Raw genomic sequence first — 25,462 nt, forward strand, 5'->3', positions numbered from 1 at the left:
CGGAAAAAAAAATCGTCTTTTTGTGGATGAACTAAGGATGATCTTCCGTGTTTGTGTGAACCCAATCTGAGATACCGGGTACACCATAATTTATAAGGTATTTATGGCAGAAAAATATCACAAATATTGTTTCTGCAAATGTCCCAGTAAAATCATTTTCATTGGGAGGGGGTCACTTATTTTTGCTTCTGCGGCTCTCCTGTCAGTGATCCCATTGAAGCCAGGCTGAGCTTCCCCTGCTGAATCCCCCGCTCGCAGGCAGCAGCAATGTGAAGCATCCAGACCTTCTTCTGCCCCTTAGCACTGAGTCAGGCATGCGGATGACATCACTGCCATCATGTGACAGCGCTAGGCCCCGCCTCGGGGATGACGTCAGTGCATGACTGTGTTTTTATGAATGAAAGGAATCTGTGAGTGAGTAATTCCAGGAAACTGTAACATTACAACTCAGCAGATCTGAGCACTCCCTCCGTCCAGCACAAGGCAGCGTCAGGGAGCTCCAGGCCCCTCGTCCCCAGCAGCGCAGGTAAGGCGGCCCGAGCCCCCATGTGCCGCTCCCCCGAGCCCCCATGTGCGGCTTTCCTAAACCCCCTCCTGTGCGGCTTCCCCTGGCCCCCATTTGCGGCTTTCCTGACCCCACTGTGCGGCTTTCTCTGGCCCCCATGTGCGGCTTTCCCGAGCTGTCGGGTGGGGGTCACTGTGTTACACCCTGGATCTGGCGGGGGGCGCTGTGGGCGATCACAGGGAGCTCGATCTGTCTGATCTCTGGGCACATCCGGGATCGGCCGGGCTCTGCAACCTGTGGCTTCCCAGCTGTTGTGGGGTCGTGCTGGGAGCAGTAGTCCATCTGTAGCCTCCGGTTGGTGAACGTTGTGCAGGGGGAGGGGGAGCTGTTGTTGTTCTTTTGTATCAGCCCAGTGTTAGTAAATATTGCTGTGCGGTGTAAACATGGAGGAAGGCCTTTCCTGGGATAACTTCCTCTGGCACCACAGAGGGCACAGGATTGGCTTAGAGGGGAATGTACCCTATGCCTGTATGCCACTGGGGTCTTCTCAATAGGGTGCTTTATGGTTATGAAATAGTTAACACTTTGAGACCCCCCCACCAAAAGTAGCGGTGGTCCCATAATTTACCCTAATGCAGCAATGCAACATTATACACATGGATGACCAGTCAGAGCTGTCATAGTCCCCACACAGATGCCTATGACAACACTGGCCGGTCATCCATGTGCGTGTGACTGGTGGGTTCCATGCCCCCCATCAGTGCCAGTGTAGACTGTAGTGGGTGCATAGTACTACTATGGAGGTGCGCACACTACAGGTAGGACCAGGCTGCCAGCACTAATTGTGTAACCTATAATGGAGGAGGCAGGCTTTTCTGGCTCCTGCTCTGTTTTCCTTGCTGATTGCTCCCAGATGAAGTCATGTTGTTAGCGTTGTCTTCCGGAGAGGAGTGTGTGTAACATTCCTTACGTAACATTCCTGTTTTTCCTTGGGTGTTGTCTGTATCTTATTGTAAGTAACATGCAGGAGGCGTGGATATCTGGTGGAAGGAGTTCTGGGCAGTCTCAGATCTGCAGAAAAGTACAAGAGGTTGTCTCTGCCTCACATTCTTATTCCTTTCCATATTTTGTTTCCGAAAATGGGAACAATCCGAGCTCAGTGATGAAGGGACACCTAGAAGAAAAAGTCTTCCATCTACTGGTCGCCCTCATACAATCCTCAGGTCCTTTTGGAATATCTTTTTCGAAGCTTTTCTAAAATGCAGTCAGGAAAGAGATCACAATATTTTATGTGGAATGTCTTCTATAGTCGCGTATTGTAACCTTCTGTCCTCAGACTGTCGCTATCGATGAGTTCTAATGATATCTGCTATAACTATTATATTATTAGTCCCTGTCTCCATTTGAATGTTCCGTCTGTTCCTTTTGTAATAAGTGATTTGTTGCATGAGGTATATAAACAAAAGTAGAGGGGCCCATTGATTATTATGGGGTCCGTCTTGGTTCCGTTTGTCATAACAGAAGAAAAGGTTCTGCATGCGGAATTTCCTTTTCCGACACTTAAAGGACTTCTTTACAAATAATGAGGCCCCTATTCCTCAGTTTGCAAAGCTGGTGTAACCGAGCTGAGCCCAGGACACTATCTATCACAGGTTCTGCCCGTCTCATATTTCTAAAGAAGTGTTATATGAGTGAGATGCCTTCTCGCTATCATCCGTGAAGTGGCAGTAACATTTTATCTCACTTACATATTTTGGGAACAAGTAGAGCACAGTGATGTAATTACAAAAAGGAAGATCTGGACAAACAAGGGGATCACCTAAATCTAGATTTATTGAACAAGCCTAAAAAAACATTATGATGTAAAGTCACAGTGGCACCCTAACATTATCTGTATGTCTGTATATAAAGCTAGTCATAAATGTCACTATATGTTGGGACCCTGTTGTGTCCACAAAAACAATGGGACATTTCTATCATATCCACAGGTTATATCATGAGTGTCACATCTCTGGGAGCTACACGTATCTTGAGAACAGGGCCTCATCTCCCGGTCGCTGTGACCGGAGAGGTGGCCCACGTGTACAGCTTTCTTGATTCAGTGCTATGGGAGTTAGAATATATATATATATATATATATATATATATATATATATATATATATATATATATCTATCCAAGCATGCAAGCAAGGCCAACTCCATTCACTGTATAAAAGAAGAAAGGCTGTCCAGCTCTTCAGGCAAAGAAAACCAAGGTCTTTATTTTATCATGATTAAGGGTGAGTTTCACCTGAAACGCGTAGTGCTGGTCATGTCATTCGTTGCATCTGCATGATAAAATAAAGACCTTGGTTTTCTTTGCCTGAAGAGCTGGACATCCTTTCTTCTTTTATGCTATATCGGGCTGTGGCAGTGCCTGTCCGTGCTCCAGGACGAAACCGGGATTGAGCTTCTACACGGTGAGCTGATACATATATTGTCCATTCACTGTGGCCAAAGGACCGGGGTTGGGGCACCCAATTCTTGAGATAGATTTGAGATTGTCTTCTATTAGACAAGTATGCTGAGGTCCGAATGGGATGGAAGGACACCATAGGGCAATACTGCAAGAGAAATGAGACGGGTGACTTCTGAAATGGAAATAAACCTTTCAAGTAATATGAATCTTTTCTACGGCATTGATGTCATACAGGAGCATATGTATTTTCAGATTCACTTGGATCATCAGGTTTTGTATACTGGCATGGGTTGGCCTGCTATATTTGTAAGGCTTATTCATCCTTGCACCGAGTTGTGTGTATGTGTGTGTGTGTGTGCGTGTATATATAATATATATGTATATGTATATAATGGTATACATTTTTTGCAGTTGCAATGAAAAGTTGTCTTATCGCCATATGTTTACATTTTCTCTAAAGTGAACCCGTCATGAGGATTTTCTACCACAAACTAATGGCATGTACATACAGGCACTTTCATACTGATCAAATCAATAGCTTCATTGTAGAAATCCGTTTTGCAGTTTCTGAGCAATCCAGTGTTGAGTGTTGAAATTGTATACAAATTAGCTGCAAGTGCTTTGATGTTGGACATTGCACTTGCAGCTCTCTTGCTCTAAATCCCTTTTCCCCGCCTGCCTCCTGTATCAGACTGACATGTCCCTCTTGTATTAGTATTCTGCTTCCCCTGACCGTTATCTCTCCAGCGCTGTCAGTCCTAGGTGCAGCGTGGGCTTGCACTGCAGGGACATGTGCAAAATCTTGGTCAGGGAAGCCAGGTCATAAGCTGGGTTTACACACTGCAACATCTCAAACGACATCGCTGTAACGTCACCGGTTTTGTGACGCAATAGCGATGTTGTTTGCGATGTTGCAGTGTGTGAAACCTATCAGCGACCCGGCCCCTGCTGTGAAGTTGTAATCGTTACAAATCGTTCAGGACCATTCCTAGGTCCTTTGTTTCCCGCTGTGCAGCATGAAGTTTCAGTGTGTGAAGACTTTGCAGTGACTTTGTTAGCAACTCCCCTTTCAAAAGGCTGCTTATCAACGTCCCCAACAACCAGCTAGGTCGCTCTGCAGGTCCGGATCGCTGTTGAGTTGTTGGCCAGGTTTGCCTGTTTGACTGCTCACCAGCGACTTAGCAGAGACTAAAGCCTGCTTTACACACTTCAATAGATCTTTCAATCCGTCGTCGGGGTCAAGTTGTAAGTGACGCACATCCGGCATCGTTCGTGATGTATTTGCGTGTGAAACCTACATGCGATCGATATTGAACGAAAATACGGTGATCGCATACACGTCGTTTATTCCTCATACATTGGACGTTTGGTAGTACGAAACTAGTGAATTGTAACGTGTGACATCCCTCATACGATTGTGATGTCTGATGCTATGTGCGCAGGTGTGCGCTCTGCACTGCAGCTTAACAAAGGTCTGCTTCAGAGCGCAGCTGAAAAGCTGCGTTCTGAAGCGCCTCACAATGTCTGTCATGCACTAATCTCTGTCAGTCCGTCACTATCTCTGTCCCTCACTCTCTGTCCATGTCAGTCTATCCCCCTCTCTCATATACTCACCGATCCCCGGCGCTGCACGGCATTCACACTGCCGCGGCGGCTTTTACTGTTTTGAAAAAGCCGGCCGCCCATTAAACAATCTCCTATTCCCTGCTTTCCCCGCCCACCGGCGCCTATGATTGGTTACAGTGAGACACGCCCCCACGCTGAGTGACAGGTGTCACACTGCACCCAATCACAGCAGCCGGTGGGCGTGTCTATACTGTGTAGTGAAATAAATAATTAAATAATTAAAAAAAACGGCGTGCGGTTCCCCCCCTAATTTTAAAACCAGCCAGATAAAGCCATACGGCTGAAGGCTGGTATTCTCAGGATGGGGAGCTCCACGTTATGGGGAGCCCCCCAGCCTAACAATATCAGCCAACAGCCGCCCAGAATTGCCGCATACATTATATGCGACAGTTCTGGGACTGTACCCGGCTCTTCCCGATTTGCCCTGGTGCGTTGGCAAATCGGGGTAATAAGGAGTTATTGGCAGCCCATAGCTGCCAATAAGTCCTAGATTAATCATGTCAGGCGTCTATGAGACACCCTCCATGATTAATCTGTAAGTTACAGTAAATAAACACACACACACGAAAAAATCCTTTATTAGAAATAAAACACACAAACACATTCCCTGGTTCACCACTTTAATCAGCCCCAAAAAGCCCTCCTTGTCCGGCGTACTCCACAGTCCTCCAGCGTCGCATCCAGCGCTGCTGCATGGAGGTGACTGGAGCTGCAGCAGACACAGCCGCTCCTGTCACCTCCACGCAGCTAATGAAGACAGCCGCGCTATCGGCTGAGCTGTCAGTGAGGTTACTCGCTGTCACTGGATCCAGCGGTGGATGCAGCGGTGGCCGCGGGTAACCTCAGTGACAGCTCAGCTGATCGCGCTACTCACCGCCGCTCCGGTCAGCTCCAGTCAGCAACTGAGGTGAGTAGCGCGATCAGCTGAGCTGTCACTGAGGTTACCCGCGGCCACCGCTGCATCCACCGCTGGATCCAGTGACAGTGGGTAACCTCAGTGACAGCTCAGCCGATAGCGCGGCTGTCTTCATTAGCTGCGTGGAGGTGACCGGAGCGGCTGTGTCTGCTGCAGCTCCGGTCACCTCCATGCAGCAGCGCTGGATGCGACGCTGGAGGACTGTGGAGTACGCCGGACAAGGAGGGCTTTTTGGGGCTGATTAAAGTGGTGAACCAGGGAATGTGTTTGTGTGTTTTATTTCTAATAAAGGATTTTTTCAGGTGTGTGTGTGTTTATTTACTGTAACTTACAGATTAATCATGGAAGGTGTCTCATAGACGCCTGACATGATTAATCTAGGACTTATTGGCAGCTATGGGCTGCCAATAACTCCTTATTACCCCTATTTGCCAACGCACCAGGGCAAATCGGGAAGAGCCGGGTACAGTCCCAGAACTGTCGCATATAATGTATGCGGCAATTCTGGGCGGCTGTTGGCTGATATTGTTAGGCTGGGGGGCTCCCCATAACGTGGAGCTCCCCATCCTGAGAATACCAGCCTTCAGCCGTATGGCTTTATCTGGCTGGTTTTAAAATGGGGGGGGGGACCGCACGCCGTTTTTTTTAATTATTTAATTATTTATTTCACTACACAGTATAGACACGCCCACCGGCTGCTGTGATTGGGTGCAGTGTGACACCTGTCACTCAGCGTGGGGGGGCGTGTCTCACTGTAACCAATCATAGGCGCCGGTGGGCGGGGAAAGCAGGGAATAGGAGATTGTTTAATGGGCGGCCGGCTTTTTCAAAACAGTAAAAGCCGCCGGAGCAGTGTGAATGCCGTGCAGCGCCGGGGATCGGGGATTGGTGAGTATATGAGAGAGGGCTGCTAACTTCAGTCACTCAGGAGTTTAGCGGTCACCGGTGAGTCTTCACTGGTGACCGCTAATCAGGGCGCGACACAGACAGAGCCGCAGCATGACAATGAAGTCGGGTGAAGTTCACCCGAGTTCATTCTGACAGTGCGGCTCTGTCTGTGTCTGCTGTCATCTGCCATTCACCGCTGCTACATGGCTGTCTGTGTCTGCTGTCAGCGGCCATGTAGCAGAGCTGAATGGCAGATGACATAGTAAAAACGCATCCCTACACATTACACACGCTTGTCAAGACAATAAATAAAAAAAAAAAGGGTGCCCAATGCATACGTCACAGAACACATGATCTAAAGGATCGCACACAAAATTGACCAATTTAACATAGGCTACTAACGCACGTGTGACAGCAAATGAACGACCTACGTGCGATCTCATTAGATCGCATATGCGACCTGGGCGTGTCACATCGCATACCTAATTGTAAGGTGTAAAGCTGGCTTTAGGGAGGTCGCTGTTACGTCACAAAACCGGTGACGTTACAGCGATGTCCTTTGCGATGTTGCAGTGTGTAAACCCAGCTTTACACACAAGAATGACCTGTCAATCAGATACAGGAGGCATCTGGCGGGCGGGAAATGGGAAGGGAGGGCAGGAGAGCTATGAGTGCAGTGTCCTACCCTGAAGCATTTGTGGCCCATTTGCACCCTAGATTTCTTAAAAACTGCAAAACTGATTTCTACAATTAAGGTATGGCTTTAATCAGCCTCAAAAAACTTGTATATTGACATCACCAGTTTGTGGTATAAAGTCTTCATGACAGGTTCACTTTTTTATTATTATTAATTATTATAGCGCCATTTATTCCATGGCACTTTACAAGTGAAAGGGGGTATATGTATAACAATCATTAACCGTACAAAACAGACTGGTGTAGGAGGAGAGAGGACCCTGCCCGCGAGGGCTCACAGTCTACAGGGAATGGGTGATGGTACAATAGGTGAGGACAGAGCTGGTTGCGCAGTGGTCTACTGGACTGAGGGTTATTGTAGGTTGTAGACTTGTTGGAAGAGATGGGTCTTCAGGTTCCTCTTGAAGCTTTTAATAGACCGAAAAACTAATTTCTCTAAAATCAATTTTTATTTATAAACCATTAAAATAGTTAAATCAAGCCATATCTTATCATATATAGCTATATCGGTCAGTGAGCACACACCCGGTCGTGCAGAGCTAAATGCACTCTGATAGGGATATTAATCTAGAAGGTGAGGGATAGCCCGAGGGGATTTTACTTGGTTGTTCCAGGGATAACAATGAGATATTAAAGTAAGGGCCAGGCTGCAAATCCCTAATCTCGCTCCTACCTGGCCGCGGAGGTTAATACACCATAAGGTTTTGGGCGCCCCCGCTCAGCGTCGGCTATCCCTAAAGAACCCCTATACCTGACTGTGTGCCAATAATTGAACCATAGCCTAAAAGGGTGTAATTAGTGCTGAAGTTAGAGTGGTTCAGTCACACTTCGACTGAACCACTCTAACTTCAGCACTAATTACACCCTTTTAGGCTATGGTTCAATTATTGGCACACAGTCAGGTATAGGGGTTCTTTAGGGATAGCCGACGCTGAGCGGGGGCACCCAAAACCTTATGGTGTATTAACCTCCACGGCCAGGTAGGCGCGAGATTAGGGATTTGCAGCCTGGCCCTTACTTTAATATCTCATTGTTATCCCTGGAACAACCAAGTAAAATCCCCTCGGGCTATCCCTCACCTTCTAGATTAATATCCCTATCAGAGTGCATTTAGCTCTGCACGACCGGGTGTGTGCTCACTGACCGATATAGCTATATATGATAAGATATGGCTTGATTTAACTATTTTAATGTTTATAAATAAAAATTGATTTTAGAGAAATTTAGTTTTTCGGTCCATTAGCAGTTTTTTTTTCTCTACTTAGTTCATAAATATTGGTGTTTAATCCTCTTGAAGCTTTCCATGGTAGGGGAGAGTCTGATATGCTGAGGTAGAGCGTTCCAGAGTATGGGGGAGGCACGGGAGAAATCTTGTACGCGATTGTGCGAAGAGGAGATAAGAGAGGAGTGGAGAAGGAGATCTTGTGAGGATCTAAGGTTGCGTGCGGGTAGGTACCCGGAGACTAGGTCACAGATGTAAGGAGGAGACAGGTTGTGGATGGCTTTGTATGTCATGGTTAATGTTTTGAACTGGAGTCGTTGGGCGATGGGAAGCCAGTGAAGGGATTGGCAGAGTGGCGAGGCAGGGGAGTAGCGAGGGGAGAGGTGGATTAAGCGGGCCGTAGAGTTTAGGATGGATTGTAGGGGTGCAAGAGTGTTGGAAGGGAGGCCAAAGAGAAGGAGGTTGCAGTAGTCGAGGCGGGAGATGATGAGGGCATGTACTAATGTTTTTGCTGATTCTTGGTTAAGGAAAACACGTATCCGGGAAATACTTTTGAGTTGTAGTCTGCATGAGGTGAAGAGGGCTTGGATGTGTGGCTTGAAGGATGGAGCAGTGTCGAGGGTTACTCCAAGGCAACGAGCTTGTGAGACTGGGGAGAGTGAGCAGCCATCAAGTTTGATGGAAAGGCTTGTTGGAGGAGTTGAGTGAGGAGGAGGAAAGACAATGAATTCTGTTTTGCTCATGTTAAGCTTTAGGAATCGCGCAGAGAAGAAGGATGAAATAGCAGACAGACATTGTGGGATTTTGGTTAGTAGGGAGGTGATGTCAGGTCCAGAGAGGTAGATCTGTGTATCATCGGTATAGACATGATACTGAAAGCCGTGGGACTCTATGAGCTGTCCTAGGCCGAAGGTGTAGATGGAGAACAGCAGAGGTCCAAGAACTGAGCCTTCAAGTTTCACTTCAAGTTTTCTACACTTTACCGTACTATGACTTCATTGTGTACTGTGTCGCGTTAGGGCTGTAGGGTTAGAAGTGTACAGGGCTTTAAAGAGGCGCAACAACCAGGATTTTCACATATAAACTAAAGCCAGTGCTATACTGGCGTTATCATGCTGATTCTAAACACACCTTTAGTTGTGAGATCAGATGTATACTTTCTGAAATATGCGCAAGTAAAGTTTGTGAAATGCGCTGTTATTTGATGAGAGGTGCAGCATAATATCTAATAGATGGGTTGGGTTTTGGTAGTAATTCCCGCCTTTGTCTTCTGCATGTCCTTCCTCCCCCTGTCTCTGTTATTACAGGGGGAGGTAGGATAGGAGGGAGGAAGGTCAGGCAGACAGGGGTGGGAATAACTACCAAAACCCAACCCACCTAACAGATATTCCGTTGCACCTCTCATCAAATAACAGTGCATTTCACAAACTTTACTTGCCTATATTTCAGAAAGTATACAGTACATCTGATTTCACAACTAAAGGTATGTATAGAATCAGCATGATAGCACCAGTATAGCACTGGCTTTAGTTTATCTGTGAAAATCCTTCTTGTTGGTCCTCTTTAATGTACTTGCATCTATCTCCTAGGACCTAGGTTTTTTCTGTCTGATTCTCTGTGAATATTATAGTGCAAAACTTTCCATATATTTATCTATTGAGCTCTTCTATACCATACAAAATCACTCTCAGTGAAAAGATGTATACGTAGGACGCCCAGTGGAGCATTGTATGGCGGCACATTGAGTCCCTGGAGATCATTAGTACGGAGCCGTACAGGATTCCTCATGCAATCTGTAGTTTCTGCGTGAGAAGATTAACTGGTCCACCTAGATCTTGAGATCCTCCTGCCATTTTGCCATGGGTCTCTTCTGAGGTTTTTTTTTTTTACTGATGATTGTCATATGCTGCCTGAAAACCTAGAAAGGAAACAGGTCTATTACCATATGAAGTGGTTCTCCAACTATAGATGGTAGGGAGACAATAGATATTCTCTAAAATGTTTTATAGACTTTATGTTCGTGTTTAACCTTCCAAGAAAGTCTAAGATAAATATCATTACTTCTTTGGCTGGTCAGGAACCATCTAGTGTCCTGACATGAGAGCCATGTGGTGTCCTGACATGAGAGCCATGTGGTGTCCTGACATGAGAGCCATGTGGTGTCCTGACATGAGAGCCATGTGGTGTCCTGACATGAGAGCCATGTGGTGTCCTGACATGAGAGCCATGTGGTGTCCTGACATGAGAGCCATGTGGTGTCCTGACATGAGAGCCATGTGGTGTCCTGACATCAGAGTCATGGATCATTGTGCCCAGCTCATTGATATACAGTATATATGTGGCTGGAGAAGACTGTTTATATACGCTCGTCCATTGATACAGGTATAGCAATCTACACTATGAACAAGTTCTGTCTGTATAGATGAGATGGTCAATGGTGCCCACCTGTCACTGGTTGACACCCCTGTAAAAACAAAAACAAAAACAACCTGTAGGCATAAGATGTGTTCATATGAAATTACTTAATTTATAATTCCATCTTAATATTTAATATGTGGAAATGTAGACACAGGAAGTGTAACCCACAATTCCCTGTATAAAGTCCTTGCTCAGCACTGAACTACTGACCCTTCAGGTGGAGAAATAACACGGAAGTCAAGAAGCCAAAATATCCTTTTGTCATGGAGTAAAGTTCATCTCCAGGGAGATCTGCAGTTCCTGACATGTGGGGAATATAGGGGTGTTTGACAAATCTTCTTTACCATATCAGGGTACGGGACATGAGACGGGCCTTATGCAATCTTTTGCTGGTAATTTTCATTGTATTTCACATACAAGTTCTTGGAACAGCTTTTTTGAGAAACCGAGAAATACTAAAACGTCCCTACTGATGTCTTGTGAATTTTTATTGTCTCACAATGCCACTGGTTTCCATCTCCGCCTAGTCCTAGTGCAATGCCCATAGGTGAAATCGCACCAGGACCAGAGCAACTTGTATCTGGGAGGTCTGGGATGGCGAATGGCGATGCTAGGAATAGGTATGGTGTACACCACTACTTGTGGTTAACACATATTTCTCCTGATGTTGCAAGCAATTTACTGCTATGGAAGTAAATCTAGAGAGCCACTAGTAGACCAGTGCTTTGGTCTGGGTGTGGCTGTCAGGGTATGCTGGGTGTTGTAGTCTCACAGCTGCTGTAGCGCCTTCTGTATAAACTTATGTCTTCTGTGTTTGGCATTAGAGACTAGAACATTGCTAATTATTCATTATTGTACTAGATAATGGCTGCTTCATGCTTGTTGTTGTCACGGTGACAGACAGTCCTGTGGTGTCTGGCTATAGAAGGTCAGTGTTTGACTGCGCAAACTACCCCCTGACCTTCTAATATTTATGACTTTATTTTCGTCCCTTTCCCTTTAGGAGCCTGCAGAGTGCCTCAGCCTTCCAGCTGCTTTTCATCAGCACTTCCCTTGGTGTCTTTTATATACCTTCACTTCCTTTTACTCTATGCTGGTGATAGCTCCTATACCCTTAAGGCCCTGTGCTCACGCTGCGGATTTTGACGCAGATTTTCAGAAATCTGCATGTCCATTGTAAAGCCAGCAAAGGCTATGAGAATTCAGAAGTGCTGTGCCCACGTTGCTTATTTTTGCCTTGCGTATTTGGTGGATTTATTTTTTTCTGCACCAAATACGCAAGGGAAAAATATACAACGTGGGCACAGCACTTGTAAATTCTCATAGACTTTGCTGGCTTCACAATGGATATGCAGATTTTGCTGCAGATTTCTGAAAATATGCATCAAAACTACACAGCGTGGGCACTGGGCCTAACAAGTCTTCAGTGCAAGCAGTTGGCTTGTATACATCTGAAGAATCTTGGTGGTTGTTGCAGTTCCTCTCCCTGAGTCATCTGGAGATAAATTGTTGTCTCACTTTCCCCCTGTTTGTTATCGCTGTGTCTTCTTTAGTGCTTGGTGGGGTTGACTAAGCGCTCATCCCCTACCTACGGTAGAGCCTACTTAAGGGTCAACAAGGGACAGGTATCCGGCTTGGCGCATAGGAGCGCATAGGAGCGGAACCTATCTAGGGTGGTGAGGGAAGCCAAGGCCCAGCGGTAGACTTGCTCAGGGGTCACCATCTCCCCCTTCCCTAAACACAGGGTTTCTCTTCCCTTTCACCATTCGCGTGGTACTTCCCAATACCTAGCGTGACACTTGTGAATGAGGATGTTATAATTAATGATGTCATTCTGTACTTTATTCACCAATTCTAGCACTGGTAGTGAAGTACACTGCCATTGTATAAAGTCGAAAAAGAAAGGTTCGGCAAGATCAGATCACCTCCACTAGACACATAAGACACAACACCATATGCCAAATGGATATCGTAGTGCTCAACTTAATAATAGTCAATTATAACAAGTTCTTTCAAAAAATGAAAAAGTGGAATTCACCATCCATAAATAAATATATAAATATTCATGTAATAAAACAAGCTTGGGAGCTAGAGGAAGTGCTATGGATGACAACCACTTCACATATGAACAATTTGATTGTTTTTTGACCTCCAATTCTGGAACAAGTGGAGATTGATCACCTGCTGCATAAAACACTGGCTGTAAGGCTATGTGTCCACGTTGCTTTTTACCTGCTTTTTTGCTGCTTTTTCAACTGCAGCGTTTAATGCCAAAATGGATGTGTTCTGCTCTTCAAGCAAAGTCTGTGGGAATTTGGGTTGGGTTGCCCAAATTTCTGCCACAAAAAGGCTGCAGTTTGAACTGCATAGTGGGGTTTAGAAACCCAAATTCCCAGAGACTAAGCTTGAAGAGCAGAACACATCCATTTTGGCATTAAACGCTGCAGTTGAAAAAGCAGGTAAAAAGCAACGTGGACACATAGCCTTAAGCGGGCTTTACACGCTACGATATTGTTAATGAATTATCGTCGGGGTCACGTGGTTTGTGACGCACATCCGGCGTCATTAACGAAATCGCAGCGTGTAACACTTAAGAGCGATTTTAAACGAACGCAAAAGAGGGCAAAATCGTTTGCCGTAGAGAGGTCGTCCTGAAACAAAAAATCGTTTTCAGGATGTTAGCAATGTTGTTCCTCGTTCCTGCGGCAGCACACATCGCTGTGTGTGACACCGCAGGAGCGACGAACATCTCCTTACCTGCCTCCATCAGCTATGCGGAAGGAAGGAGATGGGCGGGATGTTACGTCCCGCTTATCTCCACCCCTCCGCTTCTATTGGACGCCTGCCGTGTGACGTCGCGGTGATGCCGCACGATCCGCCCCCTTAGGAAGGAGGCGGTTCGCCGGCCAGAGCGACATCGCAGGGCAGGTAAGTCCGTGTGACTGGGGTAAGCGAGGTTGTGCGACACGGGCAGTGATAAGCCCGTGTCACACAACCGATGGGGGCGGGTATGATCGCTTGCAATATCGCTAGCTAGATCACAGCGTTTAAAGCCCGCTTTAGACTTGACCCCATTTTCTAATTGACCTTACCACTGGCTTTTATCAAGCCCTGGTGTCGTCTTGCACCCAGCAGTGAATAAAATGCCTGTTCCCTTCTATTGTACGTGAATATTTAGGCACTACTTGTTACCCAGGCGTAAACATAACAAATTGACATACACCATGTATGTACTGTGTAAGCAAAAAAGTTTACCAGCTCACCTGCAGCCCGGACTGCTGTTCCTTGTGGGTGCCTGGGATCCACCGGTAGGTCCAACCGGTAAAGGCAGAAATGTGAGGAAAGGATCCGGCACCAATTTCTTCTTAGAATAAAACCATTCAAAACTTTATTAGATCATTAAAAAATTCTGTGGAGACCGAGGGAAAAAGGGGTAGCATACATGGGAACTTTACGCGTTTCGGACTCACATTAAAAACACACAAAGTTCCCATGTATGCTACCCCTTTTCCCCTCGGTCTCCACAGAATTTTTTAATGATCTAATAAAGTTTTGAATGTTTTTATTCTAAGAAGAAATTGGTGTCGGATCCTTTCCTCACATTCATGTACTGTGTAAGGCAGAGTTCACATGTCCTGTAATCATCTGAGAGAACGGATCCTGCAAAGATCTGTTGGCAAAATTATGTCTGCCTGATCTGTTTTGGTTTTTTTTTTAACATGGGGTATATGGAGAATGGATCCGTTACCACATTGCTATTTATCTTCCATTTGAAACGGATCCCTTATAAATGCAAGAAAAATGGATGGCTAAATAGCAATCCGTTAACAGTTCTGTTCTCCATAGGGCCCAATGTAAAAAAAAAAATGGATCCGGCAGACCTAATTTAACAAACGGTCAAAAAGTTGCGTTTGCACAATTTTTTCCCCAATCGATCTCTGCAGGATCCATTCTAATGGATGATTACAGGACATGTGAACTCAGCCTTAGATTTCCTTGCTGTCTATGTCCTGTTTCTTACCTTGTCCACTGGATCAGTGCCATGATAGAAGTGAAAGTCTAGCCCATGACCACTTTTATCTTTCATCAAGGCTAAGAAGCTATAATATGTCATTTAAAGGCGTTGTCTCATGTTTATTAAAGGTTAAAATTGCAAAGTTCTTGTAAAAAAAAAAAAAAAAAACAACTTTGCAATGTAATTTTTATTACAAATTCTTTCTGTTCTTAAGAACCAGGGCTGTGGAGTCGGAGTCGGAGTCGTGGAGTCGGAGTCGGAGCTCATTTTGGTGGAGTCGGAGTCAGAGTCGGTATAAAATGCACAGACTCCGACTCCTAAAATATATAATAAATTGGGGACAGGAGTGCAATGCAGAATGTGCTGAATATTTTACTAAATAATAACATTTAGTATAATGCTTATATTTAAGTGAAAAATTTATTGTAGTACAATGTGAACATCAGACATTTAATTGTTTTTATGATACAATACTCAAGATATTTGGATAGAACATAAAATATTTATTGGAATACAACTTTAGAACACAAAAAACTAATAAATTGTAAATATGTAATATATATATATATATATATATATATATATATATATATATATATATATATAGTGTATATACACACAAGATATATATGTAATCTACTGTATATTACATAGTGTATTACATATTTACAATTTATTACAGTTTTTTGTGTTCTAAAGTTGTATTCCAATAAATATATTTTATGTTCTATCCAAATATCTTGATTATTGTATCATAAAAATTATTAAATGTCTGATGTTCACATACACATATTCATGTACTACAATAAATTTTTCACCTAACTATAAGCAATATATGTAGGAGCCGGAGCCGGAGTCGGAGCCGGAGTCGGTGCAAGAGAATTTGAGGAGTCGGAGTCGAAGGTTTGGCTTACTGACTCCACAGCCCTGTTAAGAACAGAGGGATTTAATCTTTTGGCTATGTGCACACGGGATGCTCTAGACACCAGTGTAGCTGCTGAATTTTCCCATGTGAAGCCACTTCAGGAAACACTGGCGTGTTTGGGTGTTTTGTTTTTTTTTGTTTTTTTTTATCATGGCTTTGCCAGAGGGTTTTCGTAGTTCTTGTGGCAACTCTGCCACCAGTGTCTTTCTTACTAAATTTTTAAGTATCGAGTGGTACTTTTCAAACCCTGAAGCAGTTAAAAGGAGGGACATAAAGACAGAACATGTGCACAGCAATGTGTTTTGACATTGCTGTTCATTATGTTAGCTTATGAAGTGCTTTTGTGTTTCTGGTGGAAGTTGCCTGAAAAAGATGTGCATAGCCTTATTGAACCTAGTTTGCTAGGAAAGGAGCATGTGCTTGCCAGCAGTGTGCTCTTCTGCATGCAAGCACTGTTCTGATGTTGGCTGTATCCAGAACTAATTCCAAGCTGCACAGGCAAAAATGCCTCTACTAGCAGCATGGGAAGTTCAGAGAAGGGACCAGTAAGGCTGCAACCGGTTTTTGTTTTTTTTTGCCGCCGGTTGCGTTTTTTCCGCATAGAATTGCATTAGCGCTGTATTGTGCCGCATAGGCTTGCGTTCGGTCCGGTCTTTGCCGCATGCGGCATATTTAGCCCATGCGGCGGCCGGATGGAACAATGCCTGGCACGTTTTTGTGTGATGCGGCGCAATTTGCAATGCAAGTCTATGGACGCCGGATGCGGCGTCCTGCGATAAAAATCGCATCCGGCCGCCGGATGCGGTTTTTTGAACTGCGCATGCTCAGTATCAAGCCGCGTCCATCAAAAAACGGACAGGCTGCATGGAAAAACTTATGCAACGGATCCGTTTTTTTCGCCGCATCCGTTGCATAGGTTTTTGAGCCGGATTGAGCCACAGTGCAAAAACCGGATGTGTGAAAGCAGCCTAACACAACTATGCTACTGGCCTGAACGGCAAACTTCAGGACCCCACCCCCTCTTCAACCAGGAAGTTAGGAGGCAGAGCAGTGGTGTGCACCTGCAGACAGGCGATCAGCATACCCCTTTAACTAGTGGCCATGAATAGTTATGATGACCATACACCTTCTTTAGCCTCCTGACGCTCCCCATCTACATGCATCCTCTATATAACTCTCATGGAGGGAGGGGACTAAGGGTAACGTCACACTAAACGACGTACCAGCGATTCCGACCACGATACGACCTGGTCAGGATTGCTGGTACGTCGCTACAGGGTCGCTAGTGAGCTGTCAGTCAGATCTTCCCAACGACGCAGCAACGATACGGCGGTCGCTGGGACCCTGTCACATAGCACTATTCAAATCTTGACTAGTAACATAGGCGTGCATCTACATTGCCTTTTCCGCGCCCCCTCTGCTCCGATTGGTGGTAAAAACTGTGTTGTGACTGGGCGGCCTTGCCTTTAGAGAAGGCAACATAAAAACGCTTCCATCCTTGTCCATCCTACAGTCCCGATGCAGAATGGACTGTATTACGATCTGCTGCTACACGCGGTCCAGGACAAGTGAATTCAGCCCTGTGAAATGTACTGCAATCTACAAGCCAGAACAGAGGATGGAAGCGGCCAATCCGAACGCAGTAGCGATCACCAATCGGAACAGAGAGGGCGCGGAAAACAACGAAGATGCATGCCTACGTGAGTCGCAAACGAGGTCGTTGGGTAAGGTGTCAAACACACCGATGCGTGCTGACCGACGCCCAAAAAATGAACCAGAACAGTGTGTAATGATCAGTGATTTCACAGCAGGGGCCAGGTCGCTGCTTAGTGTCACACACAGCGAGATCGCTGATGAGCTCACTGGTACGTCACAAAACCTGTGACTCAGCAGCGATCTCGCTAGCGATCTTGCTATGTGAGAAGTACCCCTAACCTTCTTTCGGTGTCTTAGTTCCTTTTATTCTTGGGGAGATAACTATGAAATGTAACAGTCTCGATCCTTATCTCCCCAACATCATCATCTGTCGGGGAGAGTCTGGAGGACTTTGTACGCATTAGACAGTCAACTCTATGCTCTAAGGCAGTGGTCCCCAACCTCTCTGACCTTGAGAGTCACATTCAGCTCTGAGAGAGGGCCGCGAGCCACAGTGGGCTCTGTGAGAGGGCCGCGAGCCGCAGTGGGCTCTGTGAGAGGGCCGCGAGCCGCAGTGGGCTCTGTGAGAGGGCCGCGAGCCGCAGTGGGCTCTGAGAGAGGGCCGCGAGCCGCAGTGGGCTCTGAGAGAGGGCCGCGAGCCGCAGTGGGCTCTGAGAGAGGGCCGCGAGCCGCAGTGGGCTCTGAGAGAGGGCCGCGAGCCGCAGTGGGCTCTGAGAGAGGGCCGCGAGCCGCAGTGGGCTCTGAGAGAGGGCCGCGAGCCGCAGTGGGCTCTGAGAGAGGGCCGTGAGCCGCAGTGGGCTCTGAGAGAGGGCCGCGAGACCTGGTGTTAATATACCAAGCTGGCAGATAGTTGCGTGCCACACATCCTGGACCCACAAGCCACGTTGCTACCAAGCCACAGGTTGGGAACCCCTTCTCTAACGTGTGTAGGCACCTTTACTCTCCTCTACTATGCTGTCAGATGATTAATGAATTGATAATAATGAAATACTTAAATTTCATTTTTGGTTATCCTCCAATAATGGTACAGAGGTAATAAACCATAAAAAAAATCTGTGGAGACCTGAAATTTCAGTACAAAATGGAATAAAACAAGCTAGAGTTGTTGGGACGTTGCAGAGCTAAGTCGGGGTAGGGCACAGTTGATAAAGAGATTACAGTACCATATATTTGAGTAGATTATGTTTTGAGTCTTTATGCCCTACCTTCACCATAAGCGCTGGGAAACCTACATCTCCAAAGAGAGGAATGACTGCTTTCTCTGGCCCTATGGTGTGGCGTGTATGCAATTAAAAATATTTGCCTGCAGGCTGAATATTAACAAAAACAAGTCAGTGTTGCCAGGACAAAAAAAAGCCAGCGTTATTAATAAAAAAACAACCCAAAAAATTCCTGACTGTCCTGGGACACAATGTGCTATCGAGTATTGCACCCTCCTGCCAAATAACCTTTAATTGATCAACATATGAACTACTCACCTTTCTCTTGGACTGTATTACACTATTCCTTCTTTCTTTGTCGCTCCATTGGGAGACCCAGACAATTGGGTGTATAGGCTATGCCTCCGGAGGCCGCACAAAGTATTACACTAAAAGTGTTAAGCCCCTCCCCTTCTGCCTATACACCCCCCATGCTCCCACGGGCTCCTCAGTTTTTTGCTTTGTGCGAAGGAGGTCAGACACGCACGCATAGCTCCACAGATTGGTCAGCAGCAGCTGCTGACCATGTCGGATGGAAGAAAAGTGGGCCCATATAGAGCCCCCAGCATGCTCCCTTCTCACCCCACTCTTGTCGGTGGTGTTGTAAGGTTGAGGTATCCATTGCGGGTACGGAGGCTGGAGCCCACATGCTGTTTTCCTTCCCCATCCCCCTCAGGGCTCTGGGTGAAGTGGGATCCTATCGGTCTCCAGGCACTGAGACCGTGCTTCATCCACAACTCCTGTGGAGCCTGCTGGATAGGAGCCGGGTATCGTTCAGGGACATGGCCCTGCTACTTGGAGGTACTCTGTATCCCTGTGGGGACAGCGCACAGCAACACTCCAGCTTTGCTGGGTGTGCTAGTGCACCGGGGACCACGGCGCTGACCGGGTTAATATGTGCCATTACACACTCAGCGTTGCTGAGTGTGTTTATGTATAGGGATTGCCGCACTGACCGCCGCGGCCATGGAAGCACTGCGGCGCGGCTGGGACTTGTAGTGCGCCGGGGACTTTCACGCCGGCCGCGCTTTTACGGCGGCCGCGTTTATTACTAGAGTCCCCGGCTTTTTGCGGCCTAGTTTCCTTTCCTCCCGCCCACAGCCCTGACAGGCAGGGGAAGGGCGGGACGCTGCACAGAACGAGCAGCACTGAGGGCTGGAGCATGCTTTGCATACTCCACCCCTCTCACTGTGCACAGTGCGGGCACCAGTTCCCGCTCTTTCTGGGTCACGCCCACGGCTCCCTCCTCTCCTCAGGACGCCGGCAGCCATTCCTGTCAGCTCCTCGGACGCTGCAGAGGGGGACAAAGTCTGGGAGACCCAGGCAGGGACTCTGGTGGCCTCACAACCGCTTTAGGCGGGTGGTAAGCAGCACCTGTGGTGCTAGCCCCATTGTGCAGTAGTGTAACATTATATGTTTATGGTATATATGTTTTACACTGTATGGTGCACAGTTGATTTCTGGCTATATACCCTATTGTGTTACTCAGGGAAGATAATAGCATGGCGCCCACGAAAGGCAGGGGTGCCAAAACACAGGCTTATTATGTTGCCTGCGCCGCATGTACGACCCCGCTACCGGCAGGTTCCACTGACCCTCATTGTGTGCACTGTTCGGCCCCTGTGGCACTTACTCAGCCGGAGCCTCTGCTAAGAGGGGCCCAGGGGGAGCCACCTGCTAACACTGTTCAGGTGACGGGGACGGAGTTTGCAAAACTCTCTGAGACTATGGCTAAGATACTAGAAGCCTTGCAGTCCAGGCCGGTATCTCAGCACAGGGACTCTGTTGAATCTTTGTTCCCTGGCCCACCTCAGATGGACCAACAATGTCCTCCCGGGGTATCTCATGGATCCCAGGCTGAGGGTTCTGACACAGACCCCAGCCCCAGACCGACTAAGCGAGCTCGCTTAGATTTTCCCTCGACATCATCATATTGTGCAGGGTCTCAGAGGGGGGAATCTCTGGTTGATGATGCGGAGACAGCTGATCAGGATTCTGATCCTGAGGCCGCTCTCAATCTTGATACTCCGGACGGGGACGCCATAGTGAACGACCTTATTGCGTCCATCAATCGTATGTTGAATATTTCTCCCTCAGCTCCTCCGGTGGAGGAGTCAGCTTCTCAGCAGGAGAAATTCCGTTTCAGGTTTCCCAAGCGTACACCGAGTATGTTTCTGGACCACTCTGATTTCAGAGAGGCAGTCCAGAATCACCATGCTTGTCCAGATAAGCGTTTTTCTAAGCGCCTTAAGGATACACGTTATCCTTTTCCCCCTGACGTGGTCAAAAGTTGGGCTCAGTGTCCCAAAGTGGATCCTCCAATCTCCAGACTGGCAGCTAGATCCATACTTGCAGTGGAAGATGGGGCTTCACTCAAAGATGCCACTGACAGGCAGATGGAACTCTGGTTGAAATCCATCTATGAAGCTATCGGCGCTTCTTTTGCCCCAGCGTTCGCAGCCGTATGGGCGCTACAAGCTATCTCAGCAGGTCAAGCGCAAATTGACGCAGCCACACGCACGTCCGCGCCACAGGTGGCGTCCATAACCACTCAGACGTCGGCATTTGCGTCTTACGCTATTAATGCTGTCCTGGACTCCGCGAGCCGTACGGCGGTTGCAGCCGCCAATTCGGTGGTACTCCGCAGGGCCTTGTGGCTACGGGAATGGAAGGCAGATTCTGTTTCCAAAAAGCGCTTAACCAGTTTGCCAATTTCTGGCGACCGATTGTTTGGCGAGCGTTTGGATGAAATCATCAAACAATCCAAGGGAAAGGATACATCCTTACCCCAGCCCAAACCGAACATACCCCAACAGAGGAAGGGGCAGTCGAGGTTTCGGTCCTTTCGGGGCGCGGGCAGGTCCCAATTCTCCTCGTCCAAAAGGCCTCAGAAAGATCAAAGGAACTCTGACGCATGGCGGTCTAAGTCACGTCCTAAAAAGGCCACCGGAGGTGCCGCTACCAAAGTGGCTTCCTCATGACTTTCGGCCTCCTCACTCCGCATCTTCGGTCGGTGGCAGGCTCTCCCGCTTTTGCGACGCCTGGCTGCCACGGGTAAAAGACCGTTGGGTGAGAGACATTCTGTCTCACGGTTACAAGATAGAGTTCACCTCTCGTCCCCCGACTCGATTCTTCAGGTCATCCCCGCCTCCCGAGCGAGCCGAGGCTCTTCTGCAGGCGCTGGGCACTCTGAAGGCAGAAGGAGTGGTGGTCCCTGTTCCTCTTCAGCAACAGGGCCACGGTTTTTACTCCATCTTGTTTGTGGTCCCAAAGAAGGACGGGTCTTTCCGTCCTGTCCTGGACCTGAAACTTCTCAACAAACACGTAACGACCAGGCGGTTCCGGATGGAATCCCTCCGCTCCGTCATCGCCTCAATGACCCAAGGAGATTTCCTTGCATCGATCGATATCAAAGATGCTTATCTCCACGTACCGATTGCTCCAGAGCACCAGCGCTTCTTGCGCTTCGCCATAGAAAACGAACACCTGCAGTTCGTGGCACTGCCGTTCGGCCTGGCAACAGCCCCACGGGTTTTCACCAAGGTTATGGCTACTGTAGTAGCGGTCCTCCACTCTCAGGGTCACTCGGTGATCCCTTACTTGGACGATCTCCTGATCAAGGCACCCTCTCAAGAGGCATGCCAACACAGCCTCGACGCTACCCTGGAGACTCTCCAGAGTTTCGGGTGGATCATCAATTTTCCAAAGTCAAATCTGACACCGGCCCAATCACTCACATACCTTGGCATGGAGTTTCATACCCTCTCAGCGATAGTGAAGCTTCCGCTGATCAAGCAGCGGTCACTACAGACAGGGGTACAATCTCTCCTTCAAGGCCAGTCACACCCCTTGAGGCGCCTCATGCACTTCCTGGGGAAGATGGTGGCAGCAATGGAGGCAGTTCCTTTCGCGCAGTTTCACCTGCGTCCTCTTCAATGGGACATCCTACGCAAATGGGACAGGAAGCCGACGTCCCTCGACAGGAACGTCTCCCTCTCTCAGGCGACCAAAGCTTCCCTTCGGTGGTGGCTTCTTCCCACTTCATTATCGAAGGGGAAATCCTTCCTACCCCCATCCTGGGAGGTGGTCACGACGGACGCGAGTCTGTCAGGGTGGGGAGCGGTTTTTCTCCACCACAGGGCTCAGGGTACGTGGACCCAGCAAGAGTCCTCACTTCAGATCAATGTTCTGGAAATACGGGCAGTGTATCTTGCCCTGAAAGCGTTCCAGCAGTGGCTGGAAGGCAAGCAGATCAGAATTCAGTCGGACAATTCCACAGCGGTGGCATACATCAACCACCAAGGCGGCACACGCAGTCGGCAAGCCTTCCAGGAAGTCCGGCGGATTTTGATGTGGGTGGAAGCCACGGCCTCCACCATCTCTGCAGTTCACATTCCAGGCGTGGAAAACTGGGAAGCAGATTATCTCAGTCGCCAGGGCATGGACGCAGGGGAATGGTCCCTTCACCCGGACGTGTTTCAGGAGATCTGTTGCCGCTGGGGGGTGCCGGACGTCGACCTCATGGCGTCCCGGCACAACAACAAGGTACCGACGTTCATGGCACGGTCTCAAGATCCCAGAGCTCTGGCGGCAGACGCCTTAGTTCAGGATTGGTCGCAGTTTCAGCTCCCTTATGTGTTTCCTCCGCTGGCACTGTTGCCCAGAGTGTTACGCAAGATCAGGGCCGACTGCCGCCGCGTCATCCTCGTCGCTCCAGACTGGCCGAGGCGGTCGTGGTACCCGGATCTGTGGCATCTCACGGTCGGCCAACCGTGGGCACTACCAGACCGACCAGACTTGCTATCTCAAGGGCCGTTTTTCCATCTGAATTCTGCGGCCCTCAACCTGACTGTGTGGCCATTGAGTCCTGGATCCTAGCGTCTTCAGGGTTATCTCAAGACGTCATTGCCACTATGAGACAGGCTAGGAAACCAACGTCCGCCAAGATCTACCACAGGACGTGGAAAATTTTCCTGTCGTGGTGCTCTGCTCAGGGTTTTTCTCCCTGGCCTTTTGCCTTGCCCACTTTTCTGTCCTTCCTTCAATCTGGACTGGAAAAGGGTTTGTCGCTCAGCTCCCTTAAGGGACAAGTCTCAGCGCTCTCTGTGTTTTTCCAGAAGCGCCTAGCCAGACTTCCACAGGTACGCACGTTCCTGCAGGGGGTTTGTCACATCGTTCCTCCTTACAAGCGGCCGTTAGAACCCTGGGATCTGAACAGGGTGCTGCTGGTTCTTCAGAAACCACCATTCGAGCCAATGAGAGATATTTCTCTCTCACGCCTTTCGCAGAAAGTGGTTTTTCTAGTAGCATTCACTTCACTTCGGAGAGTGTCTGAGCTAGCAGCGCTGTCATGCAAAGCCCCTTTCCTGGTTTTTCACCAGGACAAGGTGGTTCTGCGTCCGGTTCCGGAATTTCTCCCTAAGGTGGTATCCCCCTTTCATCTCAATCAGGATATCTCCTTACCTTCTTTTTGTCCTCATCCAGTTCACCAATGTGAAAAGGATTTGCACTTGTTAGATCTGGTGAGAGCACTCAGACTCTACATTTCTCGTACGGCGCCCCTGCGCCGCTCGGATGCACTCTTTGTCCTTGTCGCTGGCCAGCGTAAAGGGTCACAGGCTTCCAAATCAACCTTGGCTCGGTGGATCAAGGAGCCAATTCTCGAAGCCTACCGTTCGGCTGGGCTTCCGGTTCCCTCAGGGCTGAAGGCCCATTCTACCAGAGCCGTGGGCGCGTCCTGGGCTTTGAGGAACCAGGCTACGGCTCAGCAGGTGTGTCAGGCGGCTACCTGGTCGAGCCTGCACACTTTCACGAAACACTATCAGGTGCATACCTATGCTTCGGCGGATGCCAGCCTAGGTAGACGAGTCCTTCAGGCGGCGGTTGCCCACCTGTAGGAAGAGGCCGTTTTACGGCTCTCTTACGAGGTATTATTTTACCCACCCAGGGACTGCTTTTGGACGTCCCAATTGTCTGGGTCTCCCAATGGAGCGACAAAGAAGAAGGGAATTTTGTTTACTTACCGTAAATTCCTTTTCTTCTAGCTCCAATTGGGAGACCCAGCGCCCGCCCCTGTTTTTTTGTGTACACATGTTGTTCATGTTGAATGGTTTCAGTTCTCCGATATTCCTTCGGATTGAAGTTACTTTAAACCAGTTTATAATTCTTTTTCCTCCTTCTTGCTTTTGCACCAAAACTGAGGAGCCCGTGGGAGCACGGGGGGTGTATAGGCAGAAGGGGAGGGGCTTAACACTTTTAAGTGTAATACTTTGTGCGGTCTCCGGAGGCATAGCCTATACACCCAATTGTCTGGGTCTCCCAATTGGAGCTAGAAGAAAAGGAATTTACGGTAAGTAAACAAAATTCCCTTCTTTTTGCACCTTCTTCCTCATTCCACCTACAATAGGTATATCCTCACTTTTTGTACTCCTTTAAAAAACAAGGTATTGGACTTTAAGGGTAAGTTCACACAGTGCGTTTTTCGCGCGTTTTTCAGGTGCGTTTTTGGCCTCAAAACTGCATGACTTTGCTTCCCCAGCAAAGTCTGAGTTTTAATTTTGCTGTCCGCACACAACTTTTTTTTAAGCTGCGTTTTTGAGCTTAAAAAAAAAATGGACATGTCAATTCTTTCCTGCGTTTTTCTGCGTTTTCCCCCCATTCAATGCATTGGAAAAACGCAGCAAAACGCAGAGATCAAAAACGCACCAAATCGTGGTAAAAACGCATGCATTTTTTGCCATGTTTTTTTGTCGCGGGTGCGTTTTTGTGCGTTTTTAGCGGCCAAAAACGCAGCGTCAAAAAAACGCAGCGTGTACACATAGCCTAATGCATTCTCAAGTTTAAAAGTTACCTATCTACAGAATAGGAGATAACTTTCTGATCACTCTAGGGCTATGTGCGCACGTTGCGTACTGTCCCTGCAGAAATTTCTGCAGC

At 47.8% G+C, this 25,462-nt stretch overlaps 1 protein-coding gene across 5 annotated transcripts in view; it reads left to right on the forward strand.

The window, feature by feature from the left end:
- Positions 1-370: 370 nt before the first annotated feature.
- Positions 371-25,462, forward strand: part of MAFF (MAF bZIP transcription factor F) — a 68,833-nt gene continuing 43,741 nt past the window's right edge. For 2 of the 5 annotated variants that reach the window (XR_012725103.1, XM_075321821.1), the window contains exon 1: positions 1,647-1,728. Coding sequence is in view for 1 of the 5 variants with exons in the window: in XM_075321821.1 (XP_075177936.1) it covers positions 1,668-1,728 (61 nt within the window). In the remaining 4 variants the exon portion in view is untranslated. Of the gene's footprint in view, positions 527-774; positions 860-1,646; positions 1,729-25,462 lie in introns of those variants that run through there. The other 3 variants (XM_075321822.1, XM_075321823.1, XM_075321825.1) reach the window with 3 other exon arrangements.

This window comes from Anomaloglossus baeobatrachus, chromosome 8 (assembly GCF_048569485.1).
Source record: "Anomaloglossus baeobatrachus isolate aAnoBae1 chromosome 8, aAnoBae1.hap1, whole genome shotgun sequence".
Lineage (NCBI taxonomy): Eukaryota > Metazoa > Chordata > Amphibia > Anura > Aromobatidae > Anomaloglossus > Anomaloglossus baeobatrachus.